The sequence below is a fragment of the Grus americana genome, chromosome 26 (assembly GCF_028858705.1).
Source record: "Grus americana isolate bGruAme1 chromosome 26, bGruAme1.mat, whole genome shotgun sequence".
In the NCBI taxonomy this organism is placed as follows: domain Eukaryota; kingdom Metazoa; phylum Chordata; class Aves; order Gruiformes; family Gruidae; genus Grus; species Grus americana.
The window spans coordinates 2,423,513-2,445,382 of record NC_072877.1 but is presented as its reverse complement, the minus strand read 5'-3'; the positions used below and the strand labels follow the sequence as shown (position 1 = coordinate 2,445,382).

General features: G+C 61.7%; 2 protein-coding genes across 4 annotated transcripts in view; both read right to left on the bottom strand.

Moving 5' to 3' along the window:
* BIN3 (bridging integrator 3) overlaps positions 1 to 4,801 on the bottom strand; it is a 42,399-nt gene extending 37,598 nt beyond the window's left edge. Inside the window, exon 1 of the mRNA XM_054804636.1 lies at positions 4,751 to 4,801. Within this exon, the coding sequence (XP_054660611.1) occupies positions 4,751 to 4,758 (8 nt within the window). The 5' untranslated portion in view covers positions 4,759 to 4,801. The remainder of the gene's footprint in view (positions 1 to 4,750) is intronic.
* Positions 4,802 to 10,372: 5,571 nt separating this feature from the next.
* Positions 10,373 to 13,210, bottom strand: EGR3 (early growth response 3). 3 transcript variants are annotated; one of them, XM_054804515.1, is made up of 2 exons: positions 12,943 to 13,210; positions 10,373 to 11,873 (listed from the first exon to the last, which is right to left on the bottom strand). In XM_054804515.1, exons 1-2 carry the CDS (start codon positions 13,094 to 13,096, stop codon positions 10,834 to 10,836), a joined length of 1,194 nt encoding a protein of 397 aa, XP_054660490.1. In that variant the 5' UTR covers positions 13,097 to 13,210; the 3' UTR covers positions 10,373 to 10,833. The 3 variants fall into 3 exon arrangements, with proteins under 3 accessions (XP_054660490.1, XP_054660491.1, XP_054660492.1); XM_054804516.1 differs by lacking the exon at positions 12,943 to 13,210 and adding an exon at positions 12,715 to 12,764; XM_054804517.1 differs by lacking the exon at positions 12,943 to 13,210 and adding an exon at positions 12,182 to 12,298.
* Between the last annotated feature and the right edge of the window lie 8,660 nt (positions 13,211 to 21,870).

The following is a 21,870-nucleotide window of genomic DNA, read 5'->3' as shown; positions in this document are numbered from 1 at the left end:
CTGCGCCAAATTCTGGTTTGGGTTTTCTCTCCGGTGGAGACAAGAGGGGAGGTCACGGGGTGGCGAGGAGCGATGCGGGGATACGGTCCCTCCAAAATAAATGCATCCATCCCCACAGACATGCGCTCCCATCTGCGTTTCAACCCCATCCCTGTGAACTTGTAGGCATTAAGCCACAAATGGATGTCAGGGTGAGCCCCTGCACAGGGGAGAAGGGAAAAAGAAGACGTAAACATCCATTTTATGTTTTAGGTCAGGCATGGGAAACAAGGCACGTTCCTCAACTTCGGCAGCGGAGAGGTGTGCCTGCAGACAGCGAGCGCTTCGGAGCAGGGGCTGCTCGTATCTCTGCATCTTGCACAGAGCCAAGCACGGTGTCAGTGTTAAGCAAATCAAAAATAATGTCAGAATCTACTCTCCCACCCATTCCAAGATGAGCATGAAAAAAATAATGATATTTTACTCACCCATCAAAAGAAAATTACTCACGCCAGGCGCGTGGGCGAGCAGAATTTTGCAAGGCTGTTTTAGGCCCTGACTATGCTACAAAAATATCCATTTTAAGCATGGTTGTGAAACACGGTTGTGGCTCAACTATAACACTGTTTTTTAGCTACCTGTACAAAGAAGGCGGAAAAAATAATAATTAAGAAACAACCACGTGCTAATCGCGCTCTGAGGACCACGCCAGGCGCTGCCGTCTCCCACCGCGGCGGAGGACGCGGCGCACGGCCCTTGTCGGCCGCTCCACCCCGGGAGATGCTGCGACGAGCTGAGGTGCCGGTGCTGCCCGGCTCGCAGAAGGGCACGCCAGCGTTTCGGTTTCGCTGCAATAATACCTCTGGGATGTGCAAACCGCCTTGCACGGGTGCCACGCGCAGCAGCACCGTGCAGGGAGGTGTTTGGGAGCTGCGCACACCTCGCTCATCGCTTTGGTATCCAGTTGCTTCATCCAATCTAATTTTATCCCGTGCTCATCTCCAAATCCTGGTTTCATTGAAACCCGGAGAGAAGGGGAAGCGTTGCCATTGACCACGAGGCGACTGCAATTCGGGCTCCGAAAAAATATCAATATTGATTCACTGGAAAGAAAACGGCGCCTTGGTCTGTGTTTGCATCGCACCTGCCCAACATGGCCACAGCACAGCTCCAAAACACGGAAAACAAAATGAATAACCAACAAACCTACTCTTACGCTACAACCCAGCGATGCCTGACACCTCCCCGCGCTCTCCTCTTCCCTTGCTAGCAGGCATAAACCCATTCAGCCAACCGTCCCTTCTGAGACGGGCAGCTCCTCTTCTTCACCTCCACACCCTAATATTTCTGAAAACACATTCGTGTTAACTCTGCCTTGCATCTGAGAAAGATGTGGGGAGTTAAACAGCGCATAACCATACAGTTCCACTCCCGACTTTAAATCGATGCCAGCTCCTTAGTCCACTTAGCAAGAGCTCCCTGCCAAGAGGCATATGGTTTAGCAGTCCGGCAACGGCAACCCCCCATGCAGACCAATAATACGCTGCAGTGCAACAAGAAAACACGTGCTTCGCACTGCCTCACTATCAACATTTGCTTAACATATTTTTTCTCCCAGTAAATACCAGCTGTTGCAGCGGTGCCGAGAGGCAGCACTCGGATATCGAGCTGTCACACTACTAAAACCCCCTTCCCGTTTGTAAAATCACCTGCAGGAGCTGGGAAACCAAAAGAAGAGGGATTTGGGAGCCTGGTTATGAGCTGCAACAACATTTGGTTCTATGCGGTTCCACAAACCTTAAAAAAATCCTTTACATGGTCACAAATTAGATGCTTGCGGCAATTGAGTGTGATGATACAGTAAAAGCCATCACTCTATTTCTCCCTTTTTTTTTTTTTTAAAGGAGTGATGGCCAAGGTAACCACTGGAGTATTTTCCCCTCTCTCTTCCAAAATGCATGGCTGTAGGTGAGCAGTGAGGAAGAGGGGGATGTGAATGTGTTCAAGAGACCCCAATCCACACAGCAAAAACCTAAAGGAAGCCACCAAGCTCCGCCAAGATTTAGAAAACATCTCATCTGCCCATGCAAGGCTGCTTCCCAAAACAAGCCTACTCCTGCTCTAAATAAAGCTTAGCCTAGAAAGACAGCACTGCCTAGTTGCCTAGGTGCAGGAGTCGGGAATTTAGGGGTTTAGTCCAGTCTCTGTCACCAGCAAGTTACTCTACTCTCTGGAGCAGAGTTTTCCCATGTTGGTACAACAAGCATCACTTGTGTTCCCAGTCCCGACACAGCGCAGAGAGCCCCAACCCATCAAGCGCTCACAAAGAGCAAGGGAAAGCAAAGGATTAACCACACACAAGTCAGAAAGCATCCACCATCCTGCTTGCAAACAGCTTCTTTGCCCTTTAATCTCTAGGGATCTCGCCCGGGCCTCTGCAAAAAAATGCATAAGGTAACGAGCGTACAGAAGCACAACTGGAGGCAGAGTTACGTCCCGCCTCCCCAGCCTGCTCTGCGGGACAGAGCTGAGGATGAAGCTCCATCCGCTTGATCAGCCGCGACAGCCGACCCCTGCAAAAAAGGGCTTTTAATCAACGCTGCCCCGGGTTTAACGGTGCCCGTTGCCGGAGAGAGACACGCACGTGCAAACTAAGCAAACACGCTCTGCTGCACAACCTCCCACCCCGCCGGGCTGGAACAAAGCTTGTTCCCTCCGCGGGGACGGCAGAGCCGCGGCATCATGGCCGGACGTGTTTTACTGTGACGTTTGAGGAGCAGGGCACGACCCTAGCACAATCGGTTCCCCTCCCCGGCACGCATGCCGGCATTTGTTACCGCTGCCCGCTGCCGGTGGGAGCGTAACCCCTCGCTGCGGTGGCGAGGCGGACGTCACGCCGAGGCCGTGCCTGCCAGCCGGGCGCTGAACTCCGGGCCCCCCCCATGAATAGGGCGATTCATCCGGGGCGGGCGGCTGCGTGAATTATCGGCCAGGAGGGTTGGCATGGCCGGCCGGCCGAACTGAGAGCGATTGTGTCTCTGACACGGCGCCGAAGCCCCGCGGGGTCCGAACCCCTCGCGTTCGCGCGTAAGCGGAGCCACGACGCGCCGAAGGACTGACGCTGCTGGATGAAGAAAGAGGAGACTCAGATTTCAGTGGAGTGCCCCCCTCCTTCCAGCAATGACCTTTTATTCTTCCCCAGCAAAAGGCAAAACCACCCAATCTCTTGGCAAAAGCCACGTGTGTCGTAGGGAAGCCACCAGACACCATAAACTACGGTCCCCAGGCGAAGTCCCCAGGAGCAGCGTGGCCGGCCGGACACTGGGAAGCACAGAGGGGAAGCGATGCCGCGAATTATTCCACATCCATCACATGAAAGGAATATTGATTTCTTACGTTTTCAGCTCTGCAGCTCCTCCCAGCCCAGGAGAGCGGAGCAGGTCTCTTCCACCACAGAGCTTTCCGAAACCAGCCCCCAGGCCATGCAGAGCTCTCGAGGGCCCTCGTGCAAAAGGCGGCTCCGAGACCCTCATTAACCGAGGCTGCCTATAATCATGGCTGCTCTGAGTAAAGCAGAACAAAAATGAACCTGGTGGATAAGTGCATATTTTTAACCAAAAGGCCCCATTTTAATAAGTACCTGCATCCACGTCATTATATTGTTGAAGTGTGTTTCCAGACCACAACTTCCCCCACTCCCAACCCAAAAAAAATCTTCAATTTTCACCACGCGCCGCCCCGGCAAACTCAGCCCAAGACTGCCAGGCAAGGGGAAGGCCTTTTCCTCCTTAAACCATCGCATCCTTCACCTCTCGTAACGGCGCTGGCTCTACGTCACTATCCAGGATGAGATATTGCGCACGGCAGTCGAGATTAATTTCTGATATAATTAGTTTAAACAAGCGGCGGGGAGACAGGCAGAAGCAGCACGCTAAAGGCACCGCCGCATCCAAACCCAGCCTTTCACAAGTCTGATGCGGACACACGTGGGAATTCTTTTGTTTTTAACCAAAAAGTTTTACTGTGATGGAGTCCAAGGCAGTTTCACTGCGTTTCAGATGCACAGAGCCACCAGGGACCTTTGGGGACCCCCCAGCTCCCCACAGCGAACCCTTCGCCCTGCAGCGGCGCCCGGGCACAGGGCAGCGATAGGGGTGGGGGTCAGGGGGCTGTGCTCCCCCTCACCGGTCGGGCAGCAGCTGCCGGGGGCACGGGCAAGAGGCCCTCTGGGTGCACACCCGTTAGACACCCACGTACCGTACGTGTGCCTATGGACGGGGCGTCGGGGCACCTGCACTGGGGCCAAGCCCGGCAGCACCGGGGCCTGCTCAGGGCCAAGCCCAGCCTGCACCGGGCCTGCACGGAGCCAGCCCCGGGGCCTGCACGGGGCCAAGCCCAGCCAGCACCGGGTCCAAGTCCGGCAGCACCGGGGCCCGCTCGGGGCCGGCACCGGGTCCAAGTCCAAGTCCGGCAGCACCGGGGCCCGCACGGAGCCAGCGCCGGGGCCCCCGCCAGGCCAGCCCCGGGGCCCACGCCGGTGCCAGCCCCAGGGCCCACGCCGGTGCCAGCCCCGGGCCCTCCCTAGGCCGCCAGCCGCGGTGGCACCCGCGGTGTAGAAGCCGGGGCCTGGCGGACCGAGGGCAGCAGCGGGCTGGGCCGAGCCCCGGGGGTGATGGGGAGCCCCAGGCCGGGCCCGGGGGCCCCGCGGTGGCGGAGCGGAGCACAGCGGAGCGCGGCGCGGCCGGGCCGGGCCCGGAGGTCCCGCACTCACCAGCTCATGGTCCCCCGCCGCCCCGCGCCGTTCCCGGAAGTGCCGCCGTCTTCGCCCCGCCCCTTCCGGTATCACCGCCACAGGGCGGGAGGAGCGGGGAGCGTTAACCCGCCGCGTGCCGCGCCGGGAGTGACGTCGAGGAGGGGCGTGACGTCACGGGGCAGGGGAGGGGGTCCGGAGCTGCGTCCGGAGGGGAAACCGGGGAGAAAACACTTAAAATCCTCCGGTTTCGGTGCAAACCCCTGGAACAGGGCGCGGGGGGTGTTGGAGTAAAACCGAGGCGGCCTCCCAAAACCGGGAGCACCCTGGGGTGGGCGAGGGGAAGGGGTGTCCGGGAGCACCCTGGGGTGGGCGAGGGGAGGGGGTGTCCGGGAGCACCCTGGGGTGGGCGAGGGGGAGGGGTGTCCGGGAGCACCCTGGCGTGGGTGAGGGCATGAGCACGGGGTGCCCAGGAGCACCCTGGGGTGGGCGAGGGTGCGGGGAGGGGATGCACGGGAGCACCCTGGGGTGGGCGAGGGCGCAGGGTGCCCGGGAGCACCCTGGGGTGGATGAGAGCATGGGGAGGGGCAGGGCTGCCCCAGCCAAGGAGGTCCAAGGGAAGGGCAGCAGGGATGTGCGGCACGTTTGGAAGGGCAGGAGCACCCAGGTTTGGGGAGGAACCCCCCAAATCCGGCTCCAGGAGGCTGGGCGGGGGGCAGGTGGGGCAGCGAAGCTGTTCTGGTGACCAAAACCACCCCCCCCCCCGACCTCAGCACCGGCCCCATCAGCCACCACCAGCCATGGCGGGATGAAGCAAAACACCCTCCGAGCTCTGGGTGCCCTCGGACCCCCATTGCCAGCCAGGGGCGACATCCCGGTGGGGTGCGGGCTTGGTCCTGGTGACGCTGGGCTGGCGACGGCACGTGCCGCCGCACGGGGCCGAGGGGAGGAGGCCTGGGATGGGCGCCAGGGGTGGCTTTATCAATTAGCAGGTGGAGGTAAACAGCGCGGTAATTACAGCCAGGGAGGATGATGCTAAACTGGGAAGGTGTTACCGACACCGGTGAGGACAGGGGATTAGCCGAAAAGGAGCGAAGGGAGGGGGCAGAGCTGGGCAGGCAGCCAGCGGGGACAGGGCCGGGGCGGCACGGACCCCAAGCACCCATTTTGTGCCGGGATGGGGGGAAGGAGCCGGGGGCAGCAGCGGAGAGGGGAGGATGTAAGGTGGGGTGGTGGGATGGTGGAAAGGAATCGATTTTGGGGTGCTGATGGGGTGTCAGAGCAAACCCCAAGGGGAGGCAGCCAGGAGGACCCCACTATGCCCCCCGGCCAAGGCGTGGGCAGGGAGAAGAGGAAGAGGAAGGATGGAGCGAGGCTGGTGCCAGGAAAGGTTTGCTGGCGGTTCCCACCGCCCGCTGGGACACACTGCTGCTCCCGGCCGCCGTTCCCACTGTGGTGCCCCACACCGGCACCTCAGGGTGCCAGGGACACAGTGGGGAAGGGCCGGGGGCAGAGCTGGGACAAGCAGGTCCTGGCATCTGGGCGTCCCGATGGCCATGGGGCTACGGGAGCATCTTCCGTGGAGGCTCTGCCCCGTGTGGCACCTTGGCCCGGACACGTGCTGGGGGGGGGGAGTCTGGGACCTTCCTCCGAAACAGTCTGCTGAGAGCAGAGGTCAGACCTGGCACCTCGGCCAGGGGTGGGGAGGAAGGGGGGGGGATGGATCTGCACGGTGCCAGCACAGGGTGGGAGACGAGGGTCAGGCAATCCAGAAACCATCCAGACCTTCTGCAGAAGATATCTCCTGCCGAGGCAGCAGGAGAGGCTGAGAAGTTCCCACCGCCATCTGTGGCATCAAGATCTACCAGCTGTAAACCAGGAGCTTCTGGGCGCAGGTCCTTGTCGCTCCTGACCCCGGGGACGGGGTCTCAGCTCTTGGTGCTCCTCCTCAGAAGCATATCCCGTCCCGTGGAGAGCTCTTGGCTTTCAACCACAGCTTGCAAAGCCCTGAAGACCCTCAGCAGAGAGGAGCGAGGTGTTGGTGGCCTCTTCGGGAACCCCGAGCCACCGTCGAGAAGGGAAAGGCAGCAAGTTGTGTTGAGCTGGTACGTGACTGGCAAGCCCTTCCCTCCTCCCCAGAACACAGATAGCCCAGAACGGGGATGGAAAGTGCCGTGTTTCCGTAGCAACCAACATTTTCGTGCAAGGTGCTGCACGCACTCCATGCGTTTTGCCACCCAAGGGTGCTCCTCACCTTCCTGCTCCATGCAGGGGAGGGGTCCTGCCCGGTGGGACGCCTGTGCCCAGGTGGCAGAGCAGGTCCCCAGCCTGGCACTGGGGCCACGGATGCCCCGTCGATGCCTGGTGGACTCCTTTCCTCCTCTTCCTCGCCCGCAGCGAAGGAGCCCAAAGCATTGGAGCAACCTTGGGTGGCTCCTCGCCATGGCGCGGTGATGCTGGTGTGGCAGCTCCCGGCAGCCTGCCCGTGCCCACCATCTCCAACGTCTTCCAGCACAAGCCACCAGCGGAGACGGGCGCAACCACCACCACAGCACCTTCAGGTGACGCTGGGGGCCGCGGTGGCTCTCCCTGTGCCATCGGTTGTGTCCACGGCGGCTCTGGCTCCTACCCATCCACCTCTGCTTGTCCGAGCCACGCAAGGGGACACCGCAGGGGCTGGCAGCTCCAAAACCAGCAGGCAGCTCCCGTGCACTGCAGGACCTCCGAGATGCTCGGAGCACCGAGGGGAGGGCAACCCCAGGTCGCCCCGACCTCACGCCACCGACAGCAGCCCCCACCGCCCCCCATGCCGAATCCAGCCACCACTTTGGCTTCATCTTAATGGTCGCAAAGGCTCAACCGCCCGGGAATCCACGTGGGGACGCAGGAGCCCACCCGGCGCAGTGCCTGTGGGCTCCGGAACCAATTCCCCCAACACCACAAGATCCCGTCCCGGGCTGGGCCAGGCGTTCCCTGAATCACCGGGCACCGTCTGCCCTCGGGTTCTCCCCAAAATTAAAGGCTCTCCAGTCCAGGGAGCTCAGCACAACCCCAGGGCCACGCAGAGCTGCCCTGGCCTGGCAGGAGCAGCAGCTCCTCCGGGGCCCGGCTGCGGATGCAAATCAAAAAGCAGGAGATTTGATGGCGGTGCCGGTACCTCCACGTCCCGGGAACACCAGGAAAGACCGCGGTGCCAACACCTGCCGCCAGCACCGCCGGCGAGTCCTGGGGAAAGGGGAAGCTCGGGGATGCTCAACTGCTCCGGTCACGCTGCAGCCCAGCAGAGCTGGACCCGTGCAGACCAAGGGACCCCCAGCCCCTCAGCATCCTGCACCTCCAGCACCATCCCAGCTCCAGGAGAGCCAGGGCTCCAGCCCCATCCTCGGGGAAGGATTTAACCATCGCACCACGCGCCTACTCCAAATACCCAAGCGCCTTGTCCTGCTCCTTCTCCTACCCGTCCCTCGTGCCCGTACAAGCGCCGGCTCTGAAACCCGGTGGGTTATTTTTAACCCGAGCCACCCAGCCCGGCAAAAATCCCCTCTCCGCTCTGTACCTGGGGTGATTTGGCCGGCGAAAGGCGCGGGGGCATTACCGGCTGAAGCGACGCGATCCTCTTTCGCCCACCGTTATCCGACAGACGCAACCCGGCGAAAGCCGCTGGCAAAATGGTGACGGGGTCAAGGCGGCGGCGACGGCACGAGCGCGGAAAGATAAGACGCAAGGTCAAGGGCAAACCAAGGATGTGGCGGTTTGGGGGGAGAGGGGGGGCTGCGGGGTGCACCCCATCCCTGCGTGGCTGGGAAAGGGGGGGGACGCGAGGACGGAGCCGGTCGCCTTCGGGGTCACCCAGCGTCCTGGCCGGTTGGTCTTGCCACGCCGTCCTGCGAACAGAACTGAAGGAGAGGGGGGGCTGAGAAAAGGTTGGGTTATTTTTAAAAAAACATACCAAAAAAAAAAAGTATTTAAGAAAATACAACACTAGAAAAGATTGTACAAACAGGTTTCAAAGTCGCCCGTAAAGAGGCACAGCGCCCACTGTCCTGCACATTTCAAGCCATTTTAACATCCCCCCTTACATATTAGAGACTTCTTTTTTCTTTTTGCTTTTTTTTTTTTCAAACCAATATAGATCTTTTTTAAGCAAGGTAAAATAAAGATATTTACTACAGATTTTGATTGTCAGCAAACACAATATATTTACTGCATTAGCATTTGCTCACAGTGCAAATGGTACAACAATACATCAGTTCAATATTTCTGATTTTTTCCCTTAAAAATGCTGTATGCATTAACTATCATATTTGCATTACAACATGACAAATGAGCAAATGAAATGTGTGTGAAAATTATCACCTTTTCACAATATCAAGCATAATTTTTTTTTTAACCTTAGTATAAGGTACTATAAATCCAAGAAATAAAAACATCCACAAAATATATTACATCTGGTATGATTTTTTTTTCTCTAAGTACTCAACTTTATACAAAAGTCTTTCAAAAAATATCATTCCCTTAGGTTTGTGTGGTTAAACCTGATTGTGGTTTTTTTTTTTGTTCCTTTCGGTTCACATAAATTAGACTGCATTCTTTCTCTTCTCTTTATTTTTTGTACGTTTTTAATTTTTTTTTTCACATGCAGACATCAAACCTGGATAGCACGACCTTTTGGCAACAAAGATTTTTTTTTTTAAGTCATTATTATTTTTGCTTAGTTTAGCTTAAATGTCTGAGCACAGTTTTATTAAAACAAAAGAAGAAAAAAATCAGAGCAGTCATGCAATGACATGCACATACCAGAAGGAGAAAGAAAAAAAAAAAATAAAATAGAGGACTAATTGATTTTTCTCCTCCGTAGTTGGTTGGTTGTTTTAAAGTGACCAAATAAAATAAAATAAAAATATCTCACATTATAAAAAGTATTCAGCAAAATACTGGGCTTTTTTCTGCATTTCTGTAAAGAATTTCCCTTCTGCTGAAAAAAAAAAAAAAAAAACAGAAAAGAAAAAAAAAACCAAACAAAACCAAAAGCTGCTGCCGGGACATCGCTCCCCGCCGCCCCCCGAAGTTGCGGGGGACCCGCAGAGCCGCCCCCCGCCCCGCCAGCCCGGCTTGGGGGGGCCCGAGCTCGCTTACCTCCGCCTCGGGGAACCGGTGCGTGGGGTGTGGGGGGGGGAAACTACCGGGGAGGGGAGGCACGGGGGGCCGGATCCAGGCCCAGCGGGGCAGAGAGGAGCCGGATCGGCTCCATCCATCCATCCCCACCCGGCCGGGCCGGATCCGGGCGAGCCCAGCCCTTGGGGAGCCGGGCGGGTCGGATCCAGGAGGGCCCGATCCTGAGCAGCCCAGCCCTGGGGAGCCGGGCGGGTCGGAGCTGGGTACCTGGGATCCAGGTCAGCCGGGATCCCAGGGATCTGCAACCCGGGCAGCCCGGATCCGGGCCAAGCTGGGTGCGGGCGGGCTGGACCCGGGAGATGCGGGCAACCGGGATCCGGGCGGCGGGGTGCGGGCAGCCGGGATGCGGGCAAGCTGGAGCCGGGAGAGCCGGATCCGGGTAATTCGGGTCTGGGCAATCCGGGTACGGGCAGCCGGAATCCGGGCAGTGTGGGTAATCCGGGTGCAGGCAGCAGGGATCCGGGCACCGGGGTGCGGGCAGCAGGGATCCGGGTGAGCCAGGTCCGGGCAAGGAGGGTGCGGGCAGCCCGGACCCGGGCAGTGCAGGTCCAGGCAGTGCCGGTACAGGCAGCCGGGATCCGGGCAGTGCGGGTACAGGGCAATCCGGGTGCAGGCAGCCCAGATGCGGGCAGTGCAGGTCCAGGCAATCCGAGTGCGGGCAGCCGGGACCCGGGCAGTGCAGGTCCGGGCAGTGCGGGTGCAGGCAGCCTGGATCCAGGCAGTGCGGGGTCCTGTCGATCCAAGTGCAGGCAGGATCCGGGTGCGGGCAGCCTGGACCCGGTCAATCCAGGTGCGGGCAGAATGGACCCGTGCAGCGCAGCCCCCGACATCCTGAACCTGGGGGGCGAGGCCACCCCAGGGCCCCCCCCAGAGCGGTGCAGAGGGCTGGGGAGGAGAGGGGGTGCCACCGCGCCGCTCCCCGCGGTCCCTCAAGCGCACGTGGTGACGGCGGGGGCGAGGGCGACAGGGGGTGAGGTGGTGGCGGCGGCGGCAGTGGGGGGCGCGGTGGGGGGCTGCCCAGCCGAACCCTTCTCGGCCTTCTTCTCCTTCTGCTTGAGGTGGATCTTGGCGTGCCGCTTGCGCTCGTCGGAGCGGGCGAACTTGCGGCCGCAGAACTCGCAGGCGAAAGGTTTCTCGCCGGTGTGGGTGCGGATGTGGGTGGTGAGGTGGTCGCTGCGGCTGAAGCTCCGCATGCAGATGCGGCACTGGAAGGGCTTGTGGCCCGTATGGATGCGGAGGTGGCGGGTGAGCTCGTCGGAGCGGGAGAAGCGGCGGTCGCAACCCTCAGCGGGGCAAGCGTGGGGCCGCTCGTGAAGCGGCGTCTTGCTGGGCCGGTTGGGATACTTGCGGGGTCGGATGGGCTTGAGGGTGAGGGGTGGCTGCGGCAGCCCCCCAAAACCCGGGTGGATCTGCTTGTCCTTGAAGGCCTTGATGGTCTCCAGCGGGGTGATGGGGGGCGGGTTGACGCGGATGGGGTCCAAGCTCTGGAAGGGTTTGTGCTCCGTGATGGTGCCCATGTCGTTGGGGTGGTGGTAGAGGTTATAGTCTGGGATCATGGGGAAGAGGTTGCTGTCCAAGGCGGGCTTGGCCGCCTGGTAATCCTGGGGGGAGTAGGTGAGGCCGGGGTTGCTCTGGGGGTCGTGGAAGGAGACGGGCTCCGGGTAGAGGTCACTGCAGGAGGAGTAGGGCGGCAGCGCGGGGTACATCTGGTCCACCTCGCCCTGCGGCGGCCCCATGCTGCCCGCCGAGCTCTGCGTGCTGGTGAGCGCGCCCGAGGACGGCGGCACCCCCAGGATGCCCGCGCTCATCAGGCTGATGATGTTGTCCTGGCACCAGTTGGAGGGCGAGTCGAAAGCGAATTTCCCCAGGTAGGTGACAGTCTTGTTGCCCGGGGCGGGTTGAAAAGTCCCCGAATAGGACAGTTCCTGACCGGCCTTTTCGTTCGCTAAGCCAATGTCCATAACATTATCTGCAAAGTGCGAGAGAAGCGGGGCAGGGTGAGCCGGGAGGGCCGCGCCGCCCCGGGGAGGGGGGGGGGGCACCGGGGATGCACCGGGGATGCGCCGGCCCCCCCCGCCCCGCTCCCTCCTACCCCTCTCGCTGCTTCCCCCCCCCCCTCCGCTCTCCGCGTACTGCGGCGCTGGCTGCCGAGGGTCCCGGCGATGCGGGGCCGGGCTGTCGCCCCCCGCCACCCCCGCGGGGAGCGGACCCGGGCTGCCCCCGGTGGGGGGGGACACACGCCGCCGCCCCGCAGGTGGGGCCGGGGGAAGGAGGTACCTGCGGCTACAGGTAGGCTTCCTCCCCGTCCAGCCCCCGGCAGCGCTGGGCACTCCGCGGAGCCGGCTGCGGCCGCCGACGCCGTTACCGACTCGCCGCCTTCCCTGCGCCGAGCCCCGGGCGAGGAGAAACACGGGTGGGGGGTGGGCGGGGGATGGTATAGCCCGGTGAGGCTCCGAGTGGGAGCGGGGACACGCGGGGCGGCCCCCCTCGCCCTCAGCGCTCACCTGTGCCCCCCATGTCCCCGGCCCGGCGGCTCCCCTCCGCCTCCCCCCCCCCCCCCAAACCCCAACCCCGGGCTCCGGGAAAGTCAGCGCCGCGTCCCGGGGGGGCCCACGCTGCCGCCGCCGCTGCGGGGTGTGTGTGTGGGGGGGCGGCCGCCACGGCCACGCGCGTCCGCGGCGCCTCCGCACCCGCGCGGATCCCGGCGCGAGTGGGTGGCCCCTCCGCGCCACGGGGGTCCGGCCGTTCCCCCTTCCTCCCTCCCCGCCCCGTGTCCTCCTCCCCACGGAGCCCGGCCGCCGTCCCCGTACCTGCGGCGGCGGCTCGGCAGCAGCGCTCGGCGGAGCCCTGCAGCGATCGCGCGGAGACACGGCGAGAAAAGGGGTGGGTGGGTGCGGGGGGGGGGGACGCTCCCCAGCCCCAGCTCTTCCCTTCCCTCCGAGGCTCCATGACACCCTACCCACAGCGTCCTCCTCCTCGCCCCACCGGCTCCCCCTCCTCCCTTCTCCCCATTTTCCTTCCCCCCCCCCCCCTCTTACCTGCAGCCATCTGGTTGTAGTGAGCCACCGAGTCGCTGCTGCTGGAGAAGATATTCAAAGAGTTGGGGATCTCCTCTGGGTACAGATTGTCAGGCAATTGGTTCATCAAAGTGTTCATGGTCCCCGGCAGCTTCTCCAGTAGTTTGCCTGTCATAGCACTGGAGGAAAAGGCTGGTTCAACGTGGCTCCGAGCTCAGCTCCCGAGGAAACAACATCCGAGTGGCAAATCCGTGCGAGGGAAATCATGCAAGAGAAAAAGTTGGGGCGGGGGCGGGGGGGGGGGCCGGGGAGGAGGAGGAGGAGGGGGGGGGGAGCCGGGGGTGGCCGCGGAGGAGGGGGCGCGGGGGGGGGGTGCGGTCCTCCGTGGGTCCCTGGTGGTGTTTCCTCGAGGGGGAGGGGGCGATCTGGCTGGCAGATGTGGTTGTAGAAGCGGGTGGGAGGATTTAACCCCTCCTCTCGCTCGCTCCCGCTCCCCGTCCCCGCTCCCCGTCCCCGCTCCCTCCCGCGCTCGGCTCCGCTCGCAGGTTCCCTCGCTGCCGCCCGACTGCTCCGCCGGGGACTCCGCAGCCCATTTATCCGGGCGGCGGGAGCGCTCCGTGACGTAGCTGCCCATATATGGACAGACAAAGCCGAGCCGAGGCCGAGACGTCACAATGGAAGCTCCGCACAATGGAACATTAGAAAGCAGGAAGCGGGGCCGGCGCGCGAGAGGACGGGCAACGGGGAGCGCTGCACCGGGCACCGGGCACCCTGCATGGGGCACCCTGCACCCCGCATGGGGCACCCCGCATGGGGCACCCTGCACCGGGCATGGGGCACCCCGCACCGGGCACCTTGCTCCGGGCACCCTGCGCCGGGCGGGGATCTCCTCCTCCGCACTCACACCCCACCCGCCGAGCGATGCCGTCCCCCCGCAGAGGGCAGGCAGGCGGCGGTGGCTCCGGCCCTCCCTGCCCGGATCGTTCGTTCTCCCCCGGAAGGAGCCGGGGCGCGGGGCAGCCCGCCCCTGCCGTGCCCGTCCCTGCGTCCCCCCCCGGGGATGCTCAGAGACAGGCTCCTTCCTGGAGGTGTTATCCCTCCGCTCCCTGGGGAGCAGCGCGGGAGGGGGCCACAAACCCCATCCCGCAACCCAGGAGAAGCGGGATGGGAGATGTGCGGGGGAAACCACAGCGCCAGGCAGAGCCCCGAGTTTGGTGGGAAGGAGGGGGTCGGCGGGGAAGGCGCTGGAGCTGCAGAAGCCTAAAATTCCCTCCCGAGCTAGTGGTGACAGAGGAGATGGCTTTGCACCCAGCTGCCCCCTCCCCATGCCCCGGGTCCCATGGAGAACAGTGCTTTGAATACTTTAAAACAGGTAACACTTGTTGGTCGCCTGTGATTTTAACCTCACCTCCCCCCTTTAAAAGTTTGGCACTTCCAAGGCGTCAGTAATTAGGTGGTTTCGTGCTAAGTGTGCCAACTGATGCTATCTTTAAAACCCTCCGAGTTATATAGCAAATGTATGGAAAAATGCTGTGTTGCAATAGCTCCACTTACCCAATTCCTGCAGGGCCGGCTTTGCAATGGGAGTGAAATCCGTGCTACGGGAGTGCTGCAGCTGGAGGGGACCGGGCACTCGCTGCCGGCTGCGGGGGGGGCCGGGGGGGCGGAGGAGGAGGGTGCCGGTGCTGCGAGGCCCGAGGACTTTCATCCTGCGGTGCCAGCAGCCTCTCGGTTTGGGGTGTGGGGTGGGTGTGGGGGATGCTGCCGTGCGCGGGGCGGGGGAGTATGTACAGGGAGCGGGGGGCAGCGAGCCCCCACGGTGGCCGATCTGTGAGTGCAGGGGGCGGGTGGCCCGTGTGCTTTGTCCACTTCAGGGTCCCCCATCCACTTCAGCCCCCCCTCCTCCACTGCAGCCCCCCTTTCACTGCAACCCTCCCATCCATTGCAGCGTCTCCCATCCACCTCGGGACCCCGCTTTCATTAGAAACACCCTCACCCTGCGCAGAGCCCCCCCATCATTCACAGAGCACCCCCATCCCTTGCAACCCCGCTCCATCCATTGCAGACCCCCCTACCCCCTTTGCAGGGCACCCCTCTTCTTTTGCACTCCCTTCTATTTACACCCCCCATTGCCTCCCCCCCCCCCCCGCTGCACCTCTCCAGACGCACCCCCCCCTCAGACGCAGCCCACACCCAGTCACCCCCCACCCGTGGCCCGGCGCGGCCCGGGGGAGCGCGGCGGCGGCGGCGGCGGGGGGGAGGCGAGGCGGAGCGGGGCGGCGGCGGGCGGGCGGCCGAGGGGAAGAACCATACAAGGTCTGGATCCGGCTCCGCCTCCGCTGCCTTCTTTGGCGGCCGGTTCCGGCGCCTCCGGCGCTGGGGAGGTGCGGGGCGGGCGGGCAGCGCTGCGCGGCGGGGCGCGGAGGGGGACCCACCGCCCGCACCCCCCGGGCATACACCGCCCCGACCCGAAGAGGGGGGGTCCCGCCGACCCCCCCTTCCCTCCTTTCCTCACCAGCGCATTCCCACGGTCGGAGCCCGGCTGCATCCGCGGTGCTGGGGATGCTGCGGGTCCCACGCTGCATGCCCGGCTCCCACGGGCACCGGCAGCCCCACGCAGATCAGAGCAGAGACCCACCCCAAAATCAAGCCGCCCCTCCTCTACCGCCAAGTGTGTCCAGCAACACCACCACCACCACTCCTCTCCAGTTGCTCCAGACTTCGTAGTGGAGGGGGTGAGGGTTTGTTCGGCCTTATTGGCACGCACCGGCGAGGCTTGCGCTGGGAATTGCTGTGCCGGAGCAAGCAGGCACTGGCCCGGCTCCTCGCCCTGCGACGGAGCAGCCCGGCATCCCAGCGGGTGCCAGGCAGCCCAGCCCCGCGCTTGGCTTGTACCGACCCAGGTGGGTATCTACCCCCTGCGCCGTGGGCAGACAGGTGACGGTGCCACGGGTGCGTGAACGTGTCCCCGTACCCCCCCCCCCCCCCCACACACCCCACCCCTGCTGCAAGTGGCACCTGCTCCCCGCCGGGAACGCAGCTGGTCCCCGCCAAGTCCGGGCAGCTGGGGCTGCGGGTGCAGCGATAACGCCCCAACCCCTCGCGGCGGGGTTTAAGCCTGGTTCAAAGCTCCTGAGTCATAAGGGCCCGGTTTACACAAGGAGCTGGGTTAGGAGGGAGGTGCGCCGCTAAACCCAGCCTGTGAGAACGGCCTAATCCCGCACGGACACCATCTCAGTTACTAATAGTGGTTTGATGCCAATTGATGGGGAACGGCCTTAAGCCAAAATAAACCAAGGCAGCCTTAGACTGGCATGAAAATGGCTGCGTGGGGGTTGGGCTGGCTTAGTTACAGCTCAGCTTAATGGGTTGGAGTATCCCCGAGCAGAGTAGTTTACCCAAAGGGAGCAAAACAAAAAAAAAAATCTCACCTGGGATGCTCTGAATAGTTTTAAATTGTGGCTCGGTCTGGATGGAGTCTGTAGCTGAGAGCTTTCACTTATTTTGGTCATCCCACACGCCTGTCTAAGGCCACACGAACCCCATCCTGAGCGGGGTGTCTCTGTAACGTAAATAACCGTTGCTGGCATCAGTGATCTCATAGCATGGATCCATGTGCATGAAATGCTCCGGTCCTTCCCTCAAAGCCGATGCAGTGTCCCACACCACCCCCTGCATTTCGAAAGCACGTCGTGTTAATAAAGCGAGGAAGGCAGAGCTGGCCGAGACGGCTGCCTCGTTAACCCCACAGATAACGGGAGGAATAATGCCGTGATGCCCAGGCAGCACGGGCGAGCCCAACCTCCTCTGCCCCCAGCACCCATCTCCATCCCCCTGCGCCTCGGCTCTCCTCGCCTGCCTGTGCAGCGGTTGGGATAAGCCCTGGCATTATTTAACAGTGTCCCAGCCGGGTTCAGTCCCCATAATACCCACACCAGGAAAGTGCTGGCAGCTTCCCTTGGACAAGAAAGCAAACGCAGCCACCCGTGCAAGCGCTGAGAACCCCCAGCTCCCGCCGCCCCCAGCCCCTGGTCCTCCCTTTGGGGCTGAGCGATGCCGAGAGCGAGAGATGCGCACCCATCCTTGCACGCGGCATGCCAAAAACCCTTGCCGGCACCCCCGGGGGGAGCCGTGGCCGTGTCCCTCTGGGTGCTGTCAGCTGACGGGTGATTTCTCCCCGCTCCTCTCGGTCTTGTGACGGGGCCCTGCCACCCGCCGGGTGATTCATGTGCCGTGAGCCCCGCAGGTGCACCGGGCCGTGCCGCGGCCGGGGCGAGAGGCCACGCTGTATGCCGGCTCTCCAGGGACCGCCAGGGTTTTTGAAAGGGGAACTATTCAGGTTTTTTTCACCTAATTAATGACAGCATAAATGTACTTATAGGGAGAAGAACATGAGCCTGGTTTTCATGTCGCGTGGTGAGGCAAATGGAATGCTCGTTCCCATTAAAATCACGTCTAAACCTTGCTGGTGGTCCTGAGCCTTCAGCTGAGCTTGGACAGAGCCCAGCCTCAGAGGCTGAAGGACGTGAAGAGATGCTCATCACCGTCCCACCATGTGGTTCGGCGTCTCAGGAGCTCTGGGAGACTCTGCATGGTGCTTGGCTGCGGGTTTCAGGCTCTGGGGACCCGCGGTGGTGATACCTCCGATCCTGGATTACAGGGGATGTGCAGACACAAAGCTTGAGGCTCTTACATTGCCAGAACATGAGGACTTTCCTCCCCAGCCCCTTGGATTTGCTGTAGATGTAGATCTGGGGCTGATAAGGTCACAGAGTTGTAAACAGAGTGCTGCTGGTGGGGACCTGAAAGGTCACCTCCCTCCTACCCCCAGGCATGACTGTACCGGGGCCATAGGCGTAGGTGGCTGCTTGGATGGTCAACAACACAAGCTCTTCTCGAGCAGCTTGGAGAAGGGGAACAAACAAACCCCAAGTTTTTCAGCCACCCGAACCACGAGGTGGGTGTTGCGGAGGTATCTGATGAAGCCGCTGTAGTTTCTCAGGGCTGAGAGTGTTTTGTTTGCAAGCTGTGAGGCTGCACGGGCGGGATGCGGCTCTTTGGGGGTGTCAGCTCCCTCTGGCAAACACCAGCTGCCCAGATGTGGAAGATGCTGCATCAGCAGCAATTTATTCTCTGGGCAACCCGTGGCCTGGATGTGAGAGATGCTCAGCACCGGCAGGGATGGGATGCAGGGTAATCTGTAATTTCTGGAGGAGGAGAGACTTTCTCCGCTGCTGTTGGGCGTGGGAAATCCTCATTTCAGGCCAAACTCTGGCTGGGAGAACTCCAGCCAGGAGAAACTGCTGGGCAGCCTTCCTGGTCCCGGACCAACACCCTCCCGGCACGGCCTGCGTCCTTCCACAATGCCGTCTCCTGCCTCACCTAGGTTTTCCTGATTTGCCTGTGAAAACTACACACCCTCCACCTCCGGAAATATTCAGAAACGCTCGCACTGAACTATGCATGCCAAAGGAGATGGACGGCTCCCTCCTCTTTTGAGGGGTGAAGGGACCCGCAGGCAGAACTTGCTGCCCTGGGGTGTTGCTGCCTGCTTTGCTGGGTCGGTCCCAAAGGGCAAGTCCCTGTGAGCCGAACCCCAGGGCGGCTGGTGGGAGGGAGCCAGGCAGCGGGGTACTGCGGGAGCACCGTGGGTGGCTGCGGGAGGCCCTTTCCTGCCTCAGTTTCCCCTTTGGCAAGAGGGAGAGAGCGATCAGCCTTGCCTCGCCCTGCGCAGCAGCAGTAGGAAAAGCTTGGAGGGGGGAAGCCCTTTGGAGCAGACAGGAGCTGTGAACCCACCCTGCAGAGCCTGGGGCAGTGGGGCAAGCCTGGGCACCCTGCACAGGAAAATGGGTGCTGGGTGGCCGGGGCTGGTCCCTGAAGGTGACAGCACTGGGAACCGGCTGAAGGCCAGTGAAGCACCCACAGCAGCATCGGGTGTGGAGGGGGGGCTGCTGGGGGAGGCTCTGCCTGCATCCCCCCACCCCCCCCCTCAGTCCCCACACCACCGCTGTCCCCTTCCTCACATCACCCTGGTGCTGCGGCAGCGAGGACGTGCCGGCTGCGCTGTGCCACCCCGCAGAGCATCCCACAATTTTCTGCTGCGCTCGGGGCCTGGGGTCAGCGGGTGACTCTGGCTCGCGGCAGCGAGGGGCACACCGCTGCGTGCACCGGGGAGCTGGGAACCTCTGGGTCATCTAAGTCCGAGCCAGGTTTCAGTTTGCAAGCCCGGAGGTCTTTCCTGTTATTATCCAGCCCGCAGCAGGGAAACAATAGCAGTGGCGGCCGAGGCAGTGTGACCCAGAGATAAGGAGACAGTGTGATTAGCAGGCAAAGTAAATAGTAGGTCCAGAGCGAAAAGCGGTCCCGAGGGAGCAGCACCACTGGGAACGATGGGGTTTCCAGCCAGAGGACCACTAGCAGGGATCAGGCACAGGGCTGGCAGAGACGGGGCCGCAGAGCCAGGGCTGATGTTGTGGGACAAGCTGATGTTACGGAACTTCGGCATCGTGGCCCCAGCCAAGAACCACAGAAGGACTGGGAACTGCTGCGAGGGATTTGCAGAAAGATAACCATGGAGGCTTTTTTAAACCTGAAACCAAGAAACAAAAGAGGAAATGGATGCTTGCGTTTCAGCTCTGAGAACTGTGCCATGACACACAACCCTGGAGACGTGAGCGGTTCCCTAATGGGAGAGGAGCTGGTGGCACAGCCAGCACCAAAGAACGGCAGAGACTTTCCGAATCCACTGCGTCCGAGGACGGTGCTGGTAGAAGGGGCTCGACCTTGTGCAAAGGCAACGCGGAGGCTGGAGAACCGGAGCAGGGGGTGAACCCAGCGCCCGGCAGAGTCGGGGTATCCATCTCAGGATGCCGTGCGAGGGGATGGATGTCCGTCCTGTGCAGCCTGGGAAAGCGTTGCTCCCGAGGGCTGCAGGGCTCGGCTTTAACCACCGAAGGAGAAACTGGTGAGAGGCCAAAGGCGAGGGATCTGCACATCCACTGAAACCAGCCCGGGGGGAATTAGCCATTTCCTAGCAATGAGGAAATGTGGGGTTAGCTGAGGACCTGCAGGGCTGCGAGGAGGCAACGGGAAGCCAGTCGCTGCAGACAAGTGAGGACAAGCCGGCCGGGGGCTGCGGGGTGAGACCGTCCTCTGCCCGTGGTGCAGGCAGGGGAGGCTGGCAGAGCCGCGCAGCCATCCAGCACCTTCCACCACACCTCTGGATGCAAACCCCGAGAGGCATCTGCCTCACCCTGCAGACAGCCGGGCGTAAACAGGGCAGCACCGGGCACCCAGGCACGAACCGAGGATGACGGCTGCTTTTGGGCAGGAGCAAAGCCTGGTGGTCCGGGACCACTGTATCAACAACCCTTTTTCCTACAGGGGAGCGCTTGGGGCAAACCACATCTGAAGGTGCTCGTGCTCCCAGCAGAGCAGGTGAGGCTGCGAGCTTCCCACGGCTGCAGCTCCGCGAGGACAAACCCAGCCCAAACCGACTCGGGGAGCGAGCTGAAAGAGGAAACAAAACCCGTCTTTGTTGAGCATCCCTTGATGGGATGTCTGGGCATCCAGGGCAGCCTCTCATGCAGGCGCAGCCGCTGCCGTCAGTAACGGCGTTTGCATCCCAGGGCGCTGCAAGAGCCCGATGGCCACCAGCCCCCAGGAGCGGGACGGGGAGCCGGGACCCCCCCGATGGGGCAGCAAGGGGGACTGGGTTCCTTCAGCCGGCCCCACAAAGCTCCTCTGACAACATGCAGCATTTTGGAGGCCCAGTAAGAACTAATTATTATTGCTAATTAACAAAAGCATCATTGCAGGACCAGCCTGCACGCCCCTTGCTGCCCGCCGGTCCCCTCTGGGTGCTGGCACGGCATGCGGAGGTGGAGACGCGGCCCCATCCTCGCCTGGCCCGCCTTCCCCTATTACTTCAGGAGCCCTAAATTCCTGCCGCAGCCCAGGCTGCCTCTCCCAGGGCCCGCCCGGCTGCCGGGTCACCGCTCACGGAGCGGCAGGGAGGCGTCCGTCGCGGCCGGCACCTCGCGGCGGCCGTCGAAGCCAAGCAGCTTGCTCCCAGCGCGTGCACCCACCACCCACACCAGCCCGGCCGTGCACCGCGGCATGTGGGGGACCCCCGGGCTGGGGGCTTTGTGTATCCACAGTGCAAGGCTGAGGGCTGGGAGCTCAGCACCGGGCACCAGAGCATCCCACCAGCGGTGCCCATCGTCCACCCCGCGGCTGATCTGGAGAGCCTGGTCCCTTCGCGGTGCCCTGGGGATGCTGGTACTCAGCTTGCCTGGAAAATCCCCTGCATTGGCACCCAAAACGGGCAGCGTTGTTTATCCGCGCATCGTGCCGCGGCATCCCCACCGGCACATGGCGATTAACAATCTTGACCTATTTCCCGGGGGGGGGTGCAGCAAGGCTTAATTCACCGAATGCTTGAGGAGTGCATAAGATCTGCAGATAGAGGCATTATGAAGTGTGAGATATCATTAATTAATTCACAGGTTGATATAGTTATGCGCTTAGATCATCATCAGCTGATCCTGCTAATCCCTTCTTGTGCAAGTCCCTGTGCGAGGGGGGGCTGCTGCTGCCTGGCATCGCTTTGCTCCCGGTGAGCCGGCTCGTCCCCACGTGCCACCAAGGCTGGGGGGGGGTGCAAGGGGTGGCTCCCAGTCCCTGTTCCTTAATATCCCCTTCCCCTAAATCTGCATTTTCCCGGGGTGATCCCACCGGGGAGGGAGATGCCTCCTGCTCTCCATCAGGAGATGGGACCCAGGGCTGCCTCCCCTTGAGACAGGGGCTGAAACGTTTTCTCATTCGAGTAATTATTTCAATAATCATTAAAAACAGGTAATTATTACCCTGTTGACTTGGGGATCGTGTTTAGCACAGGCTTCCTCTGGCCTCCAGCCCAGTTTTGATAAGAAACACCCCCATGTGCTG